The 21,893-nt window shown below is 34.3% G+C and overlaps 1 protein-coding gene and 1 long non-coding RNA gene across 2 annotated transcripts; both read right to left on the bottom strand.

Annotated features, from left to right (window-relative positions):
• Positions 1–5,271: 5,271 nt before the first annotated feature.
• LOC114416874 (protein farnesyltransferase subunit beta-like) lies at positions 5,272–7,554 on the bottom strand. Its single transcript, XM_028381918.1, has 3 exons — positions 7,313–7,554; positions 6,940–7,004; positions 5,272–5,668 (listed from the first exon to the last, which is right to left on the bottom strand). Exons 1-3 carry the CDS (start codon positions 7,451–7,453, stop codon positions 5,638–5,640), a joined length of 237 nt encoding a protein of 78 aa, XP_028237719.1. The 5' UTR covers positions 7,454–7,554; the 3' UTR covers positions 5,272–5,637.
• A 567-nt stretch (positions 7,555–8,121) lies between these two features.
• On the bottom strand, positions 8,122–9,206 carry LOC114416875. Its single transcript, XR_003667610.1, has 3 exons — positions 9,139–9,206; positions 8,616–8,663; positions 8,122–8,199 (listed from the first exon to the last, which is right to left on the bottom strand). It is a non-coding gene; the product is annotated as an uncharacterized LOC114416875 (long non-coding RNA).
• Between the last annotated feature and the right edge of the window lie 12,687 nt (positions 9,207–21,893).

The raw sequence follows: 21,893 nt of genomic DNA, 5'->3' as shown, positions 1-21,893 counted from the left end.
CCTTGATTGGATGTATGTACAAGGTGATAGCTAAGTTATTAGCAAATAGATTGAGACAAGTGATATCTGGTCTGGATATCAGCTTGCCTCCACTCAGCATCTATATCAATTTTGATTAATGACAGCCCTTCTAAGGAATTTCTCCCTACAAGGGGTTTGAGACAAGGGGATCCCCTAGCTCCCTTACTATTCAATATTGTAGGTGAAGGTATTACTGGTATGATGAGACAAGCAGTCCACAAAAACCTCTATAGAAGCTTCTTGGTTGGAAAGAAAAAGGAGCCTATCAACATTTTGCAGTATGCTGATGATACTGTCTTTGTAGGAGAGGCTGTGTGGGAGAATATTCATGTTATAAAGGCTTGGAAGGTTGGGAGTGGGGAGAATATTAAATTCTGGACTGATAACTGGCTAGGGGAACAACACACCCTGCAGCAGAAGTATAATCAGCTTTTCCTCATAAGTAGACAACAAAAGGACCACATCTCTCAAATGGGACATTTTAATCATAATAGCTGGAGGTGGGACATGAGGTGGAGGAGGAATCTCTTTGATCATGAAAGCCATTTGGCTGTGTAGTTTATGGAGGAAATCAGTTCTGTTCCTATTCAAAGACAGGTGAAAGATAATATGTTGTGGTTGGCTGAATCTAATGGTCAATATACTACTAGATCAGCTTATAGCTTATGCATGAACACCACTTCAGTATATTCTGATGGCAACATTTTTAAGACTATATGGCAGTTGAAAATTCCCCCTCGGGTTGTGATCTTCTGTTGGAGACTACTTAAAAATCGACTACCTACCAAGGTCAACCTTTTAAGAAGAAATGCTATTACTCAGGAAGACACCTGTTCCTTATGTGGCTATGTGCAGGAGGATGTATGTCATTTGTTTTTCAACTGTAAGCTGACAAATGGCCTGTGGTGGGAATCTATGCGCTGGGTTCGGGTAGTAGGTCCCCTTTCCATTACCCCGGTTCACCATTTTTATCAGTTCTGTGATGGGTTTGGGGCAAATGTGAACCACAGTACAAGATATGAGTGGTCGGTTGCATTAACTAGCTCTATATGGCAGCATAGGAATCATTTGATTTTCCAAGGAAAACCTTTTGATCCTTGTAAAGTCATGGACCATGCTATTTTCTTAGCTTGGTCATGGTTAAAGGCTAAGGATAAAAAGTTTAGTACTACCTTCCACTACTGGTCCTCTAATATTTCCAATTTCCTTGCCTAGTTGGGGTTGGATCTGGCTGTTATTTGGCTTTTGTGATGGTCTTGTTGGAGGGTAGCACCTTGGTGCTTTGTATTTATAATCTCTGGTACCACTGGTACTGGTTTTTTTATTAATAATATATATATTTTCAGCCTTCCAAAAAAAAAGTAATATCTAGTCCTATTTATACTAATATTCTAGATCAATTACTAGTGTGATACTATGATTTAATGCACACTGAAGCCCAATATCACTCCTAACATAACACTACTATCTTGGATGCCAACTTATTTTGGAAACTGGAAATGAACAATAAACTGGATGACAATTTTTCTTTCAAAGGGCTTGCATGCTCAAGGATCATGATCAAGCTAGATCCTGGATTTGAACATTCATAGTTCATCCTAATCTCCTTTAAATTTTGATCTGATGTACTAAGCCTTTACTGTTACTATTGTCTATGTATTTAAACTTTTACAAATTTTTGGGTCTGTCATTATCTACGGTCATTAAATGTTTGCGAATAAAATGGTAAATTAGACCTGATAAATTCCAACTGGTAACTGAATCTGCACAGAAGGTTATTATGCCTTGAAAAATTCTCAAATTGATGTATGCAATATTTTGCTTTCCTCTAGGACTTGGTTCGAAGTGACAGGGATGATCCTAGCCTACCACTGGTTACTGCACCTTAAAGAAAATTCCCTGGGTAAAATGGGAAGCTATTTGCTTACCTAAGGAGGAAGGTGGTTTGGGGATTAAAGAAATATCTAAATTTAATGAAGCTTTGCTAGGTAAATGGAGGCAGCACCAGAGGTGCTTTGTATTATATTTTCATTCAGTACCACTTGTACTGTTTTTGTTTATCTCAATAATATATTATACATTATGCAGTAATAAGGACTCTTTATGGTGGAGGGATCTAAAGATAATTTTTCAGAATACACAACAGGGTGAGAAGATCAAAAAAGGGATATCGTGGAAGGTGGGGAGAGGGGACAAGTTCAAATTCTGGGAAGATGAGTGGATACAAGGTGAGGTCTCATTAATCACAAAGTATCCCAGGCTGTTTGTAATCTCTCAACAGCAGAGCAACTCAATCCAGCAGATGGGAGGCTTCAAGGATAATGAATGGGAGTGGAACTTGTCATGGAGGAGGCCATTGTTTGATAATGAACAACAGCAGAACAACTCTATTTTAGTCTGACTTGGAACCAGATTATGGCCATCCAACTACATGTATTTCAAGTACCTCTGGTACTTTTTATATATATGAATATAATTATCTTTGCTGATCAAAAAAAAAATTATGCCTTCCAAAAAAAAAGTACAAAAAAAAATAAAAAAGTAAATACAGTATGGAGGCAGAGATATAAAGGTTGCCAACCTGACTGTTTGATCTCTGTGTATTCCAACAAGTAGAAAATCTCCAAGATCCCTAGCAAGCCTCAAGATCTATATAACATAAAGGTCAGTTAATACAATATCAAGCCACACATCCATTTAAACAATCTAAATGGTAGTAGCAACATAGAAGTCAATTATTGCAAGAGCCTAGTATAATTTATCATGTCTCACCCTCCCAGAATAACCCTCATCTAATAACCCAAGATTTATTTTCTATAGCCAGATATAACATGCAAATGGCAATAGATTATTGAATAAAAATAACATAAGCAGAAATCAAGATGCAAATGGATCAAAGAGGGGGACAGCAACACATCCTATTTTCATAGAGTTATTAATTTGAGGACGAGGAGAAATGCTTTGAGGGGGTTGCAGATTCGTGACACCTGGGTGGAAAATCCTAACATTATAAAGGCTGAAACCCTTCATCATTTTCAGATAAGCAGTTCACTTCAGGATATGTTTTTGTAAAACAGTTACAAGCATAATAACTAAATGCAATACAAGAATATGAGAACTGACGAACCCAATTACTTTGAATAGGTAACTGTTTTTAATATCAACAGTTACCTATTTTTATAGTCCAAAACAGTTATCAACAGTTACCTATTTTAATCCCGCATCGTAACATAACTAAATGCAATAACCTATTTTAATATCAACAGTTAACTATTTAAAACAGTTACAAGCATAATTTGCAATAACAGGATATGAGTAGAAACTGCCAATACGAGGCAAGTGAATAGTTTATAAATAGTCTGGAAGCATTCAACAATTAAGCGAATAAAATAGAAAAGAGAGCAAGCAACCCAGTTCCTTAAATCCACTTGGGTAAAAACATTATCTATACTTAAGCATTACTTGCTCAAGAAACAAAAAATATGTTAAAACAACAATAGTGAAGCCCACTCTGTTGGACAGTAAAATGTTAAAGCAATTGCAGGCAATTTCAATAACCCTGTGGATCCATCTACTGAAATCATGGTTGATTCTCTGTTATAGTGCAAACAGAATAACACCTTACTAAAAATCATGCAACATTACTTATTACTACCCAGAAAAAATAAAATAGGTCAAATGAAGTATAGAAGTTAGTGTTACCTTGATGAAGAGAACCCAGCAACACACGCATGTCAGCGGAGCCTGTACAATCGCAAACAAAATGTTATCCGATGCCACTCCCAATTCGGGTCAAACCACTCACAACGAAACTTAGCATACATGAATTTCACCTACGTACCTCGCGGAGAAAGCTTTGACCTTTGAGCACCGACAACTGTTTCAGCACCCTAGTAGCAACTCTGTATCTAGGGTTTTCTTCGACCCAGGACAATGTGGGTTCTATGGGGTTCGAGCGACGACAATATGGGTTTTCCGACAGCGTAGGGGGTTCTGTGGGTTCCAGTGAGGACAATGTGGGTTTTCCGGCAGTGTAGGGGGTTCTGTGGGTTCGACCAACGACAATGTGGGTGTCGACGGAGCGGTTTCCGGCAGATTTTGGGCGGGAGGAGAAAGAGAACAGCGATTTCAGGCGGGAGGAGAAAGAGAAGAGGTAGGGCAAGGTTTTCAAACGCGCGCGACTTCTGAAATCTCTATTTTTTTAACTTATAAACACAACAACATCGGTTTTTTATGGATAACTGATGTTAACTAAATGTAATTAACATCGGTTTTGTAAAAACTGATGTTAACATCAAATACATTTCATCGGTTTTTTTAACAAACCGATGTTAAAATCAACTCCTTAACATCGGCTCCCTCAAAACCGATGTTAACTCTATGAAGTTAACATCGGTTTTGCCCAAACCGATGTTACCATATTCATCTTAACATCATGTTAACATCGGTTTTTTAAATAACCAATGTTAACATGAAGTAGTTAACATCGGTTTTGCTAAAACCGATGTTAAGTAACTCCATTTAATTACAAAAATGCCACCGCGCTTTCGTTAACATCGGTTTTAGCTATAACCGATGTTAATTTGGTGATGTAGAAAGCTTTTTTTTAAGTAGTGAATCAATTGAATTTGTGAAGATTTTAAATAGAAAATTAGAATTTAGAATTATAGATAGAAAAACACCACAAAACTAAATCTGCTTCATTTTAAAAATAGGTGAACTAAATTAGTTAAATGAATTTGAGGTTATACTTTTCCTTAAAAAAAATACTCAAGAGGTTATATTTTTCCTTTTAAAAAAACTCAAGAGGTTATACTTTTATGTTGCACTATGAGCAAGGAACGTACTTAAGATAATGTACTTAACACGCTACTGTTATTTATGGAAGGTTGAATTATTATTTATTTTTTTTAAATTAGATACCAAGCTGCAGTGAAAGAAAAAGAAAAAGAAGCACCTACATCATATAATAATAATAATAATAATAATAATAATAATAATAATAATGGCAATGCCATGTGAGCTTTCCAAATGTTGTCACTAAGAAAGTAAGTAAAAAGTTGCATAAACCTTTCTTATGTCATCTAGACCTCCTTTAAAAAAAATCCATATATAAGATACTCAGTAGACATCCTAGCCAATGCTATACATGAAAATTTGTAACATGCACGAAGTGGAAAAGTGTTAACAATCAACATATATAGTTGTAAACAATCTAAGATTCACGTGAAACTCAAGATAATCAAGCAGTTTAATGAACTAAAAACATGTATTCGATCAATTAGATTATTGATAATGGAGTCACTCAACCTAAACTGCTACACAAAAACTTTGTCATATAGGTAAATTGTGACAAAGGTCAAAGCCAGATTGCTAGGACAAACAAAGCTTCTAATAGATATAAGATAAAATGAATACAATAAACATGTACATATATAGCAGGATGAAAAATGTTGTTGACTTCTTTCTAAGCCAAATGCTTATTTGAACAATGCCCTTACTCAGGGACATTACCGTTTGCTTCTTCTTCCCTTTTTTCTTCAGAGACAGTCTTAGCAATCGTAAAGCTGGGCAGATTTGTTGAAGATAGAAGCCTAGCCCACATTCTATCAGTAATTAGCACTTTGTTCTGTCCCTGAGTGATTCTCTGCATAACAAAGCAACCAACATAATGCTTCTAAATTCTATAGTTTCCTACTCAAAATTACAACTTCATTCACCCAATCATAAACTTGAAAACTAACTTTGAATTGGAAAGTTTAAATCCATTACATTCTTAACAAATAAATCATATCTATGTTGGAGAAGCAGAACCAACAATATCAAGCAGGGCAATGAACTCACATAAAATGGTATGTACCTATTGCCTGTAATACCATATAAGGTCTCATCAAAATTAAGTAATCCAAATATTTATAAATAAATATAACCTAGAAGGCTAGAACAGGGTAAAAAGAAAGAGAAATGAAGGAGCAGCATTCTCAGAAAAAAAAAAAAAGATCCAAGAGTTAACTCTAATATTGTGTTGTGGTCTCATATTCTAAGAGTCTAGGAATGCTTAATTTTTGGTAAAAGAACACTAAGCAGTTACATATTTATTCTTTATACAACCGCTATTTATGTATGGCATAATTCAACAAAAGAAAAGGTACTGCGTTATGATTACTTTTAAATTCGAATCATCTTATCTATTCAAGATACTTCACACCGAAATAGACCCCTAGGAAATGCACATGGATCGTGTCAAGATAAAAATCAGTAGTGTCAATCTCACAAAGAATTGAGTAAATTATCAACTAATAACAAATGCAGAACACTAAGAAATTAAAAACAAAGAAATGATTTTTTTTTCTTATAAAAAAATGAAAGGTACTTTGCAGCACAATAAGTTCTGCAGTGCAAAGCCATCAAATAGCTGGAACAATAATTAGCCATCTAAACCATGTCTAATATAAAAACTGCCAAAGGCACTTTGCAGCACCAAAAATTGGAGAGGATTCACTTTCAAATTTCAAATAATACAACTCCTAATCCCATTTAAGGTAAACTAACGAAAGGATCATAAAATAGTTTTCCTTAATGCCAAAAACCATTTAGAGCACCAAGAAAATGAACATAAAAAAACAAAGAAAAATATGTATTAACATTGTGCAGCATCCAATTATTACCGGTGGTTGTACTTAAAGGTCACTTGTGAGGCCACACATGGTTTCTGAAGAACTAATAAAAGAGTTTGCTTGATGCAGGCATATTTTGATGCTTGCCAATTGAGCTTATTAAGGAAAATAATCAACAATCTAAGCAACAGTAAAAAAAGAGTTTAAGTTGTATGAAGTTTCTCTTCTACATTGCCTCCTAGCTAGAAACAAACAATAAGATTTAGTGCCAAAAACAAAGTTATTGCTTCTTGAAACTAACCTTAAAATGTAGTCTCCAACATTCTTGATCAGCTCATCATCCAAAATGTTCAAAACACTTGCAACCTGGTTCCAATAAGAATCTCTATGTTAAGCAAAAGACACTGTTTTATACCATTAAAAAAACCCTCTAATATGAAAGATAATAGAAGTCATGATGACAGCAAAACTGTCTCATTTAGCCAAGAGTTTTTTTTAAAACACTCTGTAATTCTTAATTAGTAATATGCTATCTTAGCCATTAGCCATGTTAACTAAAATGAAATAACCATGTAAATAAGAATGATGCATGATGCTGATACATAAAGTAAAAATGTATGATCATTCACATACACACATAAGCATGTGCGAAATAAAGACAAATACCAACTTACAGAAATGGCAGTGTAGCAAGCTCGAACAACGATTTCTCCTTCATCATGCATCCTCAATAAAGTATTTGATGATGGAAAAGGAAAGAATGGGTTATCTCGTAGCCATTTGCCAACAAAAAGAACCATTGGCACCAAATCCATTAAAAAAAATAGAAAGGGGTTAAATGCAAAGCGATAAACAAAAGGGACTTACATGATCAGTATGTGTATCCTTTGTAACCTTCGATGGCTTCACGAATCTCTTTCCTGCGGAGGAAAACGATGACAAATTATTGAAAAATATAGAAGGAAGAGAAAAAAGAGTGGAAAAGAAACATGCACAATAGTAAAATGTAGAAGAAAAAATATTACATCATCACACTTGATCAAGTAGGAGAAAAAACATAATAAAATAGAATCCATCAATAAAGCCACAACTGCATGAAATTTGAATTCCAAAAAAAATAAAAAATATGTCAAGTTAAAAAAATTATCAAACACAAATGATACAAGAATATAGAATGAAGTGGGGGGAAAATTGTAACAATGAGAATTAGGTATCAATCAAATTTTTAAGAAAATAATATATTATTTTAAATAATTTTCTATAGAATCAGTCTCTTTTTCAAAAAAAGAGAAAGTTTGTTTTTTTATGATGGTAAACAAATAGTATAAATAAATAAATTAACTGTTTTCTTAAATTTTTTAAAAATAATTTGTAAGGTTTGCTATGGTGGTGTTTCGCGGGTTCCAGTTTGTGTTCCTGTTTCAGGTTTTCATTTTTCATTCCAAAAAATGTACAATTAAAACATTATTAAAGAAACTGAATACCTTTATCCAGATTCTATTGTAAGTTCATTTGAATCACATCTCAGAGTCTGAAAAACTTCCTCAAGTGGCACGATTTCCTACAAAGAGATCAAAAAGAAAAAAGTAAAAAAAAAACAAAAAAAAAAATAAAACCATAATCCACACAAAAACTGAGGAAATTTGCCAAAAAAAACAAAACAGAACTTAAAAAACTTCCAACACTAGGAACATAAAAACAAAACCCAGAAACACTCATCAATCCCATGCTTACTACTCCTATTTTCAATTGCAAAAAAAAAAAGGTAGACATGAATGATATGGCGGCAAGAAACATATCACCGATCAGTGAAGTAGAACGTAGTAATGTCTTAGAACATAATACTTGATGTAGCAAAAAATAAAGTAAAAAACATTAGCTACCAAGCTGCAGTGAAAATGTTCATATCCTTTTTTATTGTTATGTTAGAAAAAAAAACAGCAACAACAACGTTTTTTTCCTTATTGTTTTTTTTACCTGCAACAACAAAAAGCAATGGAGTAGTAATGTCTTGGAACATAATACCTGTTGTAGCAAAACATAAAATAAAAAACATTAGAAAAACAAACATGCATGAGAACGAAAACCAAACATCCATGAGAACATAAAAAACTCTAAACAAACAACCATGAATTACCAGGAAAACATCAATAACATGAAGCAAAAGTCAAAACTTCTCCACTCAACAAAAAATGGACAACAGCAAAGGGACCAAAAACACAAAAAAATGAAAAGTTAACATGCATGAGAACAAAAATAAAACATGCATGAGAACAACAGGGAAAGAAAAAAAAACTCGTACTGTCAACAAATCATTTCCCTACACCTTCAATGCAAAGGGAAAACCATCTTGGCCCTTTAACAAATGGGAATGGAGGCTCCTAAAATTACCCTCAAAACTTGATCAAGCAAAAAAAAAAAACTCGTACTGTCAACAAATCTAAAAAAACCTGAAGAAGCAGGAAAAAAAAAATCCAAAGAAACAGAATGCTAGAAATACCTTAAGCGCCTAAACACAACATTAAGCGCAAAAACACCAAAGCCAAAAAATACATCACCGGGTAGAAATCGGCGTAGCTCAAAATAGGGAACTCCGCCTTGAGTGGCTCCAAAAGCCTAATAGCGATGTCCGAAGGGTCCACCAGTGTTTGTGCCCTTGTCAAAGGTTCTAGCAGAGTGCCATCTGCACACGAAACACACCAAAACGCGTCAAAATGATAATCCATAAACTCAATCGTAAATAACAGCAATCTAATGTTAAATAAAAAAATTAAAAAAGAACGCACGCCAAACAAAGCATTAGAGGAGCGCATCTCTTCTCAACGATGAAGCCTCTGAGCTTCTTTGCCTTCTCAACGGCCTTCTGACAAAGGGGAAAAACCAAATGGTAGTAAAAAAACAAAACCAAACAATGAAAGAAGAATAATGTAGAAGAGGAAAAAATCGTATAACAAAACCCCTCTTCTCGTGTTTTTTTTTCTTCTTTTGGTCCCATCTAATCTCTCACTCACCCACAAATCCAGAGAAGATTTAGGAAGAGAGAGGAGAGTTCTGATTATTAAGTGAAATTAAATGGAGAATTGAAATCCGCCAATCATGGAGTGACATATGTTTGAAACTGTACATGCAACGCGACACGTGGTGGGGGCAACAGAAAAAAGGTGCAAAAAAATAAAGGGGCAAAATGACCAAAAAACCGAGAAAATGGACAGCTATCACAACCTTAGGTAAGGGCATTTTAGGCTTTTTCAGGGATATCTCTTTTTTATAAATAGTATATAGATAACGGTGCTCCTTGCTAATAAAAACAATTATAAAATTGTTTTTATATAAACTCAGAATTGAAAACCATTCTATTAGGAAAAAAAATCCAAATCGCGCGCTTAAGTTTCCCTTTTCTTTTTTCTCTCCGGCTCTCTTTTGTACTCGATACATTGTCTGTTGGTTTTCCTCCCTACTCAATACACTCATTGCTATCAATCAAAAACCCTCACACATACACACGAAGGAAACGCTGTTGACTCACAATTATAAAGAAGGAAACGCTGTTGACTCACAATTATAAAGAAGGAAACGCTGTGCTCTCAGTGCTCGTTGGCTCACCTCGGCGTGTCCTAAACGGCATGTCCTAAACCCCACTGTAATTAGTTCTTAAAATCTAAAAGTCATTCGAAACCCCTGAATTTTTTATGGGTCCTAAATGGTAATATTTTTTTAACTCTCTCCGTAAATATAATGAACACAATACACTTCATTGATAATTTATTTAGTTATTCACTCGCTATTGATGTATGGGCACATTAAGGTTGCATGATTTATGTTCTCATAAATCATTTGAAGTTCCTTAACTACAACATTTTGTCTAATGCAGTGCCTCTTAGATTATAGAGAAGGAATCGCCGCTCCCTACACTCATTGCCCTTGCCCTCACGTTCTCAATTCGTCTCTTATCCCAAACGGTATTTCTCCATACTTTTGTTTTCCATTCGTAATTTCGTTTTCATCTTTTGTTTGTAATTTCATTCTTATAACTATCTCTGTAAATGTCGGGCATTAGGTTGTATGAATTCTCTTATCATGGGTCTTCTCTAGTTCCTTTACCTTTAGTTTATTTTTAGCTTATACCTTAATTTGATTTTAATTTCTTAATTTTTAAAATTGGGATTGAGGATTGGCGTAGGTTTATGGCCACCTGGATCTAGAAGGGTGGTGATGGTCATTAGTTTGTGGTGTAAAAGGGAATAAACTCAAATTAATATAATTATAGATAAAGTCAATTATCTACTGTCAATTATCTACTTTGATTACCATAAATTTAAGAATGGCATAAGTATCCAAACTTAGAATCACCGAGCTTTCAAGTTTCTAATGCAAAATCTCCTGTTGTTTTTGAACCATCTGCCTGGTCATAGAAGGAAGGACATGTTTGGATTTCAACCTTGCAAGGCTGAAGACGTTCTGGCGAGGAAACAAGTTGGCAGCAGCGATCATAGCAGCTTATGTTGCTATAAGTAATAGAGTCCTTGGGACTATAATAGGGTCCATTTTGTTCAAAACAATCATAACAAGGATCACATTGAATCCAACTGAGGTCACTGCCAGTGTCAAGTATCAACCAAACATGTTTAGGAGGTGTTCCAACAAACATGTCTATGAAATACTCTCCTCTGCCAAGAGAGGCTCCAAACTCCAAGGTTGCGATGATGTTACCTGAAAACTCATCTTTAGAAGATTCCAATGATGCTACAAAAGCATTAGCTATGTTGTTCTGCTGCTGGATGGTGATACTCTCCTTCACTTCTTGCTTCCTTGACATGCTGTTTGTGTTCATTTTCTCTATGACTTTTCTATGAAGAGTTTGAATTCTGACCAAATCCCTGATTGCTGAGTCTAGTACATTAGTTTTAGGCTCATTCCCATGATTCATTGCCCTGTGCCTTAGGTGTAACTTTGCTGATATAACACCATCTTCATCTTCTTCCTTATTTAATCCGGTTGATTTTGAACTCTTGGCTTTCCTGTAAAATTCTTTGTTGGTGAGGGTTGGATCATTATTGTGATCATTTTGAGCACCCACTTCACCGTATGCTTTGAAAGTGGCAGAAAAAATTGAAAGGAGGACCAAAACAAGGGAAACTTTCATGACCATAGTGTTGTTTTCCCCTTGTTTGATGGGATGCACAATATAAAGTTAGGAAAATTTCCTAAAGTTTATAACTGGAGAATGGAAAACAAGATTGAGGTACTAATCCTAAGACCTGTAAAATGGAAATAGGCAAAGTATTTTGTTTCAATTCCTTGGAGACTAGAAATAAAATCAAGAAACAGAACAAACGAGGATAATAATTCACTAGAAGTTGCTAAAGCATAACTTACTCCAAGGTATAAGAAGGTGAAACTTTGATATGTAAAATAGAACATGAAACACGAAGGTGAAGGAAATAAGGGAATCAAAGAAGTTTTAGTCTTTTAGATGGAGATAACTTTGATTAGGTGAGCTAAAAGCTAGAGAAAGTGAGACATATGACAAGGTATTTCAAATCATGCTTTATCAGTCACATTAGATAGGTGGTTTCATTATTATTAATTTTTTTATATCCAAATTGAAGTATTTTGAGTGAAATTTGTGGGGAAGGATTTTCGTTGAGAAAGTCTCAAATCAAAAAAGTCCAAACTCAATTGTCACGTGTAAGATTTTGTAATCTGCATGTATAATTTATTATATAGTCCTAGGCAGACTAAAAACCAATCTAGGACAAGTGAATAAATACACATTTCTTTTTGCTTTTTTCATTAAAAATATAATATTTGACAAATTAATGAACCGAGCAAAGTTTTTTACATTGTTGTAAAGTTCTAGTTAAAAAAGGCCACATCATTTTCTCTGATAAAGTAAGAATGTAGATAAAGATTGCAAATTCAAGTTATGACAACCATTCGTTAATTTTATCTTATTTTATGATATTTAAAGCGTGTCTTGTTAATTTTATGAACTTCTTATTATTATTAATGTTTAGGTGAAGTGGTAAGTTTTCTTTTTCATCCAAAAAATTTTGTTGTCCATTTCCCACCTCAAAAAAAGTCACCACAGGCTACTCAACCATGAGTCATAGATAGACACCTCGTGGTAGTGATCAGTTATAGTGTTATTTCCCACGGCTAGATGGATCAGTTATAGTGTTAACTGCCACCTCTTATATTTATAGCAAAGTCCTAATGCTAATTATGTTTTAACATTTAGCTTCGGCTCTTCCACCATTCAACTCATTTACTCTTTAGAAGGTTGAGGAACTATTCTTCACCTGTTTTATTCTCGCAAGGTACTTTCTTCTCCTTAAATCCCCTCTTTATATGATAGTTATTTTAATTTTTAAGCAAGTGAAACTTTTTAGAGTTTGAAGAGTATGACTTGTGTGATTTTTATTTGTGTTTCTTCTTAAATCACTCACATGTTGCTTCATTTTGGGAACTTGAACTTAAGCATGTATGGAGATTGAATTTTAAGCATTTGTTAGTGCGTTTCATTACATATTTATTAATGATTGGATACTTTTTTTTCCTTTTTTAGTTGTTACTCTTCTAATAAATTCAATGGATAAGGAATGGATGAATTTGCCAAGATATAGTCAGGGATACATTAATGGTGTTGAGTATTTTCTAAATTTTGTTGGGAGATGTTTCTCACCATAAATTTAAGAATGGTGTAAGTATCCAAACGTAGAATCACCGAGCTTTCAAGTTTTATGCTTGGAAGTATAAATAAGTGGAATATTAAGCTTATATAAGAGCTTTTTTAGTAGTGGGACAATAACTATGTGTAAGGCAAAAATTCTGTTTATAACCAAAACTCATCTTCATAGTAAACACGGTTTGGGATAGAGTATCAATCAAAATTAGCTACTAGTTTAGTAGATATGAGTGGGCTAAAAACATACGATGAAGTTGGAACTAATAAAGTTTTATAGTTTCCTTTTCCTTCAGTTTGGGACAGAGTATCAATTAAACTATTTGACTGCTTGAGTATGAATATTATTATATCTCTAAAACTCAGAATGTTACACTATTGTAATACCAGAAATATAATCCTTTCAATGGAACAAAATCTAAAAATATAAAGTATGACACAATAAACTAATTATACTTTTAACTGAGTCTTAAATCAAGATTCAAATGTGGAAATGCCACCTTATTTACTAACTGTTATTTCTCAGCTAGATGGATCAAATAAGCATTTGTTAGCATATAAATATCTAAATTTTAATTAATATTTATTTTTAAATATACTAGGGGAAACTTCAAGAGTTGATTGAAAATTCTGGCCAATCTTCTTCTGAAACTTTCCAGACTATGTTTGTCAAAGACAAATCAGGGAGAGTACGTTGCCACGGGAGAACTATGACACCTACTCTCTTGAAAAGAAATAAAGAAATTTCAGAAATTGAAAAAAGACATGCTGAAGAGGTGAAAGAATTAAATGATAAAATCCAAGAGATAGAAGAAAAATGCAATAGAGAAATGGCAGCAGCAGAGGAAAAATGCTGTCAAGAAATGGCAGCAATGGAGCAAAAAATTCAATTTCTTGTAAAGATTGTGTTGAATCAAAGCATCAGAATTTAATGTTGCAGCCTTGGCAGCTTTGTTATCAACTCCACCTGATACTAACAGTGTTTTATGTTCTTCAACATCAACACATGCTCCAATTAATAATAAGGTAAGATTCAAGCTTAATCTTTTTAGCCTAGATTGACGTAATAAATTTGGTTTTGCAGTTATTTCCTTTTAAAAACAAGTGTGATGTCTTGTTTATAGTTTCATTTCCCTCATATATAATGCTAATAATATGTGATGCCTTGATTTATATCCTTGCTAACAAATTAAAGAGTATAAGATAGTTGTTAATAATCTTCTTTACTTTAAATTCTATTCTATTCTTCTCTTTTCTTTTCTTTTTTTGTTATTGTTGCTTGATTTTGAGCTAGGACTTGAAATTTAGATTTTATATTTGATTGCTTGTGATAATTCTATTATTTTGATAAATTCAGATTTTGGAGTAGTATTTTTTATGATAAATAAACAATGTTGTCTTTTTATTACATCACTACTTTGTCAAGTTTTTGGTGTTAAGTCGCTGGAATTTGGTTGATGATTTTGATTATTTTTTATGTTTTTTAGCTATTAAGTTTCTGGTGTGAAGTTTCTATATTTTGATGATTTTTAATATTGGTTGTAGTAATAATTATGAGGATTCTTGGCTGCAAATATTGTTTTAGTTGGATTCTTCATTTTCTATTATAAAAGTTTGGCACTACTAAAATAAGTAGTTTCGACGACTGATGCTAACGACGATCCTCTCAAACCCGTTGTTATTTTTTAAACAGTGGTATTTTGATAAATAGAAGGAACATTTCAAAGACGGTCGTTTTCAAAAACCGTCTTTGAATGAGGTGAGTTTTTATTTTTATTGTGATTGCTCTGCTTGCGCCCTAGCCTTTGTGGACTCCCCTCACTCCATCTTTGAACTTCTCTCTCAACCGCGTTGTAGAGGTCTGCAATGCCAACACCCTCGACAGTGATGCCATCAAGGATCTCCATCGCCTCACCAAGATTGCCGTCACGGCCCCTCAAACAAACCCTTGTTGGTGACGGCCAGGTCCACCGTGCCAAGAGGGTGCTCTCCCCCCTCGTCACTGCCATGTTGCTTGACGACAACAACGCTGCCACCAAGGGAGCCGTACGCACCCGCTCCTTCAGCCACCGCGTCGAAAACACCAACACCACCATCAGATCTACATGATGAGCACCAGATCTAAAGAAGTCGGAGGTGTCGCTCTCCCTCAAGTGCTAAAGCCATTTGCTCTTCTTGCTTAGGGGGATGATATAGAAAATAAGTAAAGTTATTTAACACAATTGTTGTTCCACTTAGTTATATTGTAGGACCAAATTGATGTAGATTAGGTTTTGGGGATTGTATAGCCCCATTTATGATTCAACTACTCATGAATCTTTTTTATTTTTGGATTTTCTGCTGTTTTGCAGTATTTTGCTCTATGTTTTTATATACTATTTTTGCTTTCTGAATGCAGGGTCCCGCTCTAGTGCTACCACCTATTCCAAAAGATCCATTGAATGACCTAATGGAATGGTTTCTCGTAAAATCTTTATTCATTATTATTTTTTAATTCCTTAAAGCTTTGTAATAAAAATCTTATTGGGCTGCACTATGTTGAGCATAGCTTACTGCATCTAGTGTTTACTTTAGAGTTAGATTCAGTGGTTTTATGGAATTACTTCATTCATACTTCTTCATATTTTGATATTGACACGTAGATTTTTTTTCTTCATAATGTGAATTTTTTTTAGGTTCAGAAGACAAAAGTCATAGCACCCCAATTTGATGCATGTGCTAGTTGGTGGACTCAAGGACCCGATGCTATAATGCAGGTCATCCTCATTTTAACTTATTAATTTTGTTATTCAAACTAGTAATAATTTTTAATTTCATCATTGTAGTTGGTATCTTTGGATCTTTGTGGTCATCTTCATGTTGCTTAATGACATTTATTAATATTTAAATTTTTAGTTTGATTTTTTTATAATTTGATATTAATTTGTGTTTCTTATTTTGTTAGTTAGCTGAAATTCATGTAACATGACTTTATGAATATAATCATTAGAAAGAAAACCAAAAAAAATACTACCTGTGGCCTAACTGATAAACCATACATCCATAATTACTACTTGTGGCAGCTATTAGGATTGCTAGAGGTTTGATTTAATGTACTCTCTAGAATTTAGCTAATATGGAACTTGTTGAAGATTAATCTAGAAAAGTGTAGATGTATAATTGGTGGTCCATTATCTAGAGAGTTCTACACCTATGGAGATGTTGTAGTGTGTAGAAACTTCTTGATGGATGTAGAAAAATATCTTATTATCTAAAATCATAGAAGCACCTAGAACATTATAGAGATGGATGATAGATGAGTCTAGAAAACTCTAGGACTAAGTAGTATAGAAGTGTGTAGAAATTACCTATCTAACCTATATAAAGGCATAAGTTGTAGCAAGCCATGTAATGTAAGAAAAGAAGCTAATAAGCACAATTCAAGTTAAGGTGTCAATTTTCTGAAAACTCATCCTCTTCCTACTCTCATCATTTTTATCATACATTTCTACCATATCCTTCCATAGAAAAAAGGCATAACCACGTCCCATATCCTAACAGTGGCATTAGAGCAGTGTTGATCCTATGGTCTTTGCTACATCACCTAGCCCACCAACCTTCAACTTTAACCAAACGTTAGTTCCTATATTTAATGGGGAAGCATATGATTATTGGAGCATCCAAATGCAAATTCTATTCATCTCACAAGACTTATGGGATGTTTTAGAGAATGACTATCCAGTCCCAAAAAGCTAAGAAGAATTGGCTACGTGGACAGCAGCAAAGCAAAAGGAGTACAAGCAAAACAAGCAACATGATGCTAAGGCTCTGCTATTCATCCAACAAGGAGTTAGTAGAGAGATCTTTCCCAGAATCATGCAAGCAAAAAATGCAAAGGAGGCATGAGAGACTCTGAAAAATGAATTTAAAGGCACAGACAAGGTAATTTCTATTAAACTTCAATCTTTGTGGAAGGATTTTGATACATTAATAATGCGGGAAGATGAATCTATACAATCTTTCTTCTCTCGTGTCTCTAATATCTTCAATCAAATTAGAAGTTACGGGGACACGATTGAAGATAAAAAAATAATACTAAAAATATTAAGAAGTATTCCCGTAAAATATGATCATATTGTGGCTGCCATAGAAGAATCAAAAGATTTATCTAAACTCACTCTAGTAGAATTAATGGACTCTTTAGAAGCTCATGAATCTAGAATGAAAAGATTTAAGCAGCCACTAGAGCAAACATTCCAATCTAAAATTAATTTCTCTAAAAATGACGGAGATAAGAAAAATAACCACGGTAAATTTCCTCAAAAAAGAGGAGGAGCATTTACTAATCGTGGTAAAAGGAGCGGAAAACAATGGAGTAATAATGCTTCAAGCTTCTATTGCAAATTATGCAAGAAAAATAATCATGATACAAATGATTGTCGGTACAAATGCAAAAAGTGCAAAAGGCGCCTACACTACGAAAAAGATTGTTTTTACCGACAAAAAGAAGAAAATTTTCTAGAAAATAAAGAATTCATTGATCATACTTTGTACTCCGCTTTATCTTCTCAAGAATCAAGGGATGTATGGTATGTTGATAGTGGTTGTTCAAACCACATGACAAAAAACAAAAGTTGCTTTGTGTAACTAGATTTCTCATTGTACCCCATTGCCCAGAGGCTCTTCGCTATGCGAAGGTATGGGGGAGGGATATTGTACGCAGCCTTACCCTTGCATATGCAAAGAGGCTGTTTCCGGATTCGAACCCATGACCAACAATAAAATTCAAAGTTATACTTGGTGATGAAAATGTTCAAACAGTTGAAGGAAAAGACACTATTGCTGTTAAAACTCAAAATGGTAGCAAAAAATATATCTATGATGTTTTTTATGTGTCAGGTCTTACTCAAAATCTTCTAAGTGTTGGTCAACTTATTCATAAAAATTATAAAATCATCTTTGATGATGATAAATGTAATATCATTGATAAAAGAAAGGGCCAAATTATTTCTATCAAAATGGCTCCTAATAAAGTATTTCCTCTATTTATGCCATTTGGGAAAAACAATGCATTGAAATATGAGAATATGGATGAGTCCATACTGTGGCACTTGAGGTATGGTCATCTAAACTTTAATGACCTCAAATTGTTAAAACAAAAAAATTTGGTGCTTGGGCTTCCTTTTATTTCATCTAACCTTAAAGTTTGTGAAGGTTGCATTTATGGCAAGTTGCACAGGTTACCATTTCCAAAAGCATCTTGGAGAGCTAAAGCTCCACTTCAATTGGTGCATGTTGATATCTGGGGACCATTAAGTACCCCAGTTTTGGTGGAAGAAGATATTTTCTCCTCTTCGTTGATGACTACACTCGAATGATGTGGGTGTACTTTATCCAACAAAAATCCGATGCATTCTCTTGCTTCAAGGAGTTCAAGGCCCTAGTGAAAAAGCAAAGTGGACATTCTCTCAAAATCTTGAGAACAGATCGCGGGGGAGAATTCAATGGGCACATATTCATCAATTTTTGCAATGATCATGGCATCAAAAAAGAGCTGATTGTTCGTCACACTCCACAACAAAAAGGTGTCGGCTAAAAGGAAAAACATAACCATTGTGGAAATGGCTCAATCGATGCTACAACACAAGAACCTGCCAAAGAATCTATGGGCGGAAGCTGTTAGCACAACAATATACATCCTCAACCGTTCTCCTACTAAAGCAGTCTTAAATATGACGCCATATGAAGCATGGTTCAACAGAAAACCAACAGTTCATCATTTTAAAGTTTTTGGATGTGTTGCTTATTTGCACATTCAAAAGGAGAACCGAGAAAAGCTCAATGAAAAAGAAGAAAAGTGCATCTTTGTCAGCTATAGTGATCAATCTAAAGGTTACCGATTATTCAAATCAGATTCAAAGCAGCTGATATTTTAAGAGATGTCATCTTTGACGAAGAAGCAAGCTGGCAATTGAGTACTGAAGCCAATGAGACGCAAGAAGTAACCAATCCAAGCCCGTGCACACTGCCACCATCACCAACACAGCATGACCAACAGCACCAGCAAGAAGAAGTAGAAGAAGTCCCCCAACAACAACTTTGAAGATCAAGAAGGCCACACAAACCGAATCCAAAGTACGTAAATGTTGGATTTTTTGCCTGTTAACCTCAAAAGTTTGAGGAAGCATCGAAAGAAGTTTGGAGAAAAGCCATGGATGAGGAAATCAAAATGATAGAGAAAAATCATACATGGGAGCTCATGCAAAAACCCGAAGACAAGGAGATCATTAGCCTGAAATGGGTTTAAAAATTAAATATAATGAGGATGAAACAATCCAGAAACACAAAGCACAACTTATCGCTAAAGGTTATTCACAACTGCCAGGAGTTGATTTCAATGAGACATTTGCAAGCCATAAATAATAAAAATATCAATTCTTATCATTTAAGCCAAAAATAATTGTTAAATAAATATTTTTAAAGATATTTCAATATATTTTTATTATAAAAAATAGCTCACATCAGATAGCGACTGGGCAGGAAGCACAGATGATAGAAAAAGCACAAGTGGATATGTGTTTCTTCTAGGCAACAAAGCAATATCATGGGCATTAAATAAGCAAACAGCAGTTGCTCTATCATCAGTAGAAGCAGAATACATGGCTGCAACAAGCGCTGCGTGTGAAGCGACATAGTTCAAAAAAATTCTGCAAGATGTACAACAAGACTTCAAGACTCCAACAGTTATTCATTGTGATAATATGTCAGCTATTGCAATGACTAAGAATCCAGTATTCCACAGCCGTACAAAGCACATTGAGATTAGATACCACTTCATCAGAGAACTCGTGGAACGTGGAGAAATCAAAATGGAGTTCTGCAAGACTGAAGAACAATTAGCAGACATCTTCACCAAGCCAATTGCAACAGAGAAGTTCATCAAATTCAGAGACATGTTTGGAGTTCAAGACTTTTCTAGATTAAGGGGGAGTGTTGAAGATTAATCTAGAAAAATATAGATGTATAATTGGTGGTGCATTATCTAGAGAGTTCTACACCTATGGAGATGTTGTAGTGTGTAGAAACTTCTTGATGGATGTAGAAAAATATAGATGTATAATTGGTGGTCCATTATCTAGAGAGTTCTACACCTATGGAGATGTTGTAGTGTGTAGAAACTTCTTGATGGATGTAGAAAAATATCTTATTATCTAAAGTCATAGAAGCACCTAGAACATTATAGAGATAGATGGTAGATGATAGATGAGTCTAGAAAACTCTAGGACTAAGTAAAATAGAAGTGTGTAGAAATCACCTATGTAACCTATATAAAGGCATAAGTTATAGCAAGCCATGTAATGTAAGAAAAGAAACTAATAAGCACAATTCAAGTTAAGGTGTCAATTTTCTAAAAACTCATCCTCTTCCTACTTCCATCATTTCTATCATACATTTCTACCATATCCTTCCATAGAAAAAAGGTATAACCACGTTCCATATCCTAACAGAACTATACCTTGTTCTTCCACTTTTTCATTTTATTGTTTTGATGGCTTTTCCCTTCAAAACCTCTTGAAATTTCTTTTGTCCCCTAAAATTTCTTTTCTCTTCTCAAAATCACTTTCATTTTACCAAGTGGCTGCCCCTAAAATTTCTTTTGTCTAATATGGATTTGACATTTCATTGTATGAAGGTGTTTGTCATGAAAAGACTTCAACACCCAAATATTCTTCTCTACATGAGGTCGTGACATCACCTCAACGTCTATGCATTGTGACAGAGTTTCTCCTACGGTTTGTTCTGCATTTTTCTTTTGACCCCTTTGTCTCAAGAGCATTATGATTCTAGTTTATCATTCTATGTATCGCAAAGTACTTACTACTTAGCTAGATTGATCACTGTTGTGTTCATTTGTATGAATGAAGTCATGCCTTTTGTGTCGCTATTTGAATTCTTTATATGTCTACTGATAATGTTTGTTCATGCAATTCTTCCATGTACTATAAAAAATGTTATGCACTCATTTGAAATTTAAATGTTTGTTGATTCTTTTGATTTGATTTCTGACATATTTTTCATATCTCTGGTGTAATTAGCTATGTTTGTCAAACAGTTGATAGACATAGAAAACTTAGACCTTTCTTCTTTGCTTTTCAATTGCTAGGCTGATGAATTAGTCTATATGCTTTAAGAAGAAGTTAAACGGAAAGGGTTTTCTTATGTGTTTAAATATAACTTTTGTTTCTTAATTTCAGGTTTTGAGCACTCCATATATGAAAAACAACAGAGCTCCTATTCAACACCAGCAGGTACTCCATAATATTCGTGTCTGAAGACTCTTGTTACACACATGTACTAGGCATCTTGATTAATTCATTGCAGCGGTCAAAGTCACCGTAGTGAAAATCTCATGTGAGCAGTACAATAAGTCATATGAGAAGCAAGATAGAACTGAATTTTATATATATATATATATATATATATATTAGTTTTTGGCATGACAAGTTCCTCCTCTTTAAATAAATGATGCAATGCTATCAAGGTTCTTTGCCTCCATTTCCCTGTTAGGCGAGTCAGGTGCATGAGTTATT

This window comes from Glycine soja, chromosome 6 (genome assembly GCF_004193775.1).
Source record: "Glycine soja cultivar W05 chromosome 6, ASM419377v2, whole genome shotgun sequence".
Classification (NCBI taxonomy): domain Eukaryota; kingdom Viridiplantae; phylum Streptophyta; class Magnoliopsida; order Fabales; family Fabaceae; genus Glycine; species Glycine soja.
Note: the sequence above shows the minus strand (reverse complement) of the source record. Positions and strands in the feature narration are given on the sequence as shown.

Coding starts and splice junctions, on each gene's coding strand:
- LOC114416874 (XM_028381918.1), bottom strand. CDS start 7,453: ATGGATTTGGTGCCAATGGTTCTTTTTGTTGGCAAATGGCTACGAGAT. Junction 7,005..7,312: donor CTTGCTACACTGCCATTTCT/GTAAGTTGGTAT, acceptor TATTGGAACCAG/GTTGCAAGTGTTTTGAACAT. Junction 5,669..6,939: donor GTTGGAGACTACATTTTAAG/GTTAGTTTCAAG, acceptor TTTGTTATGCAG/AGAATCACTCAGGGACAGAA.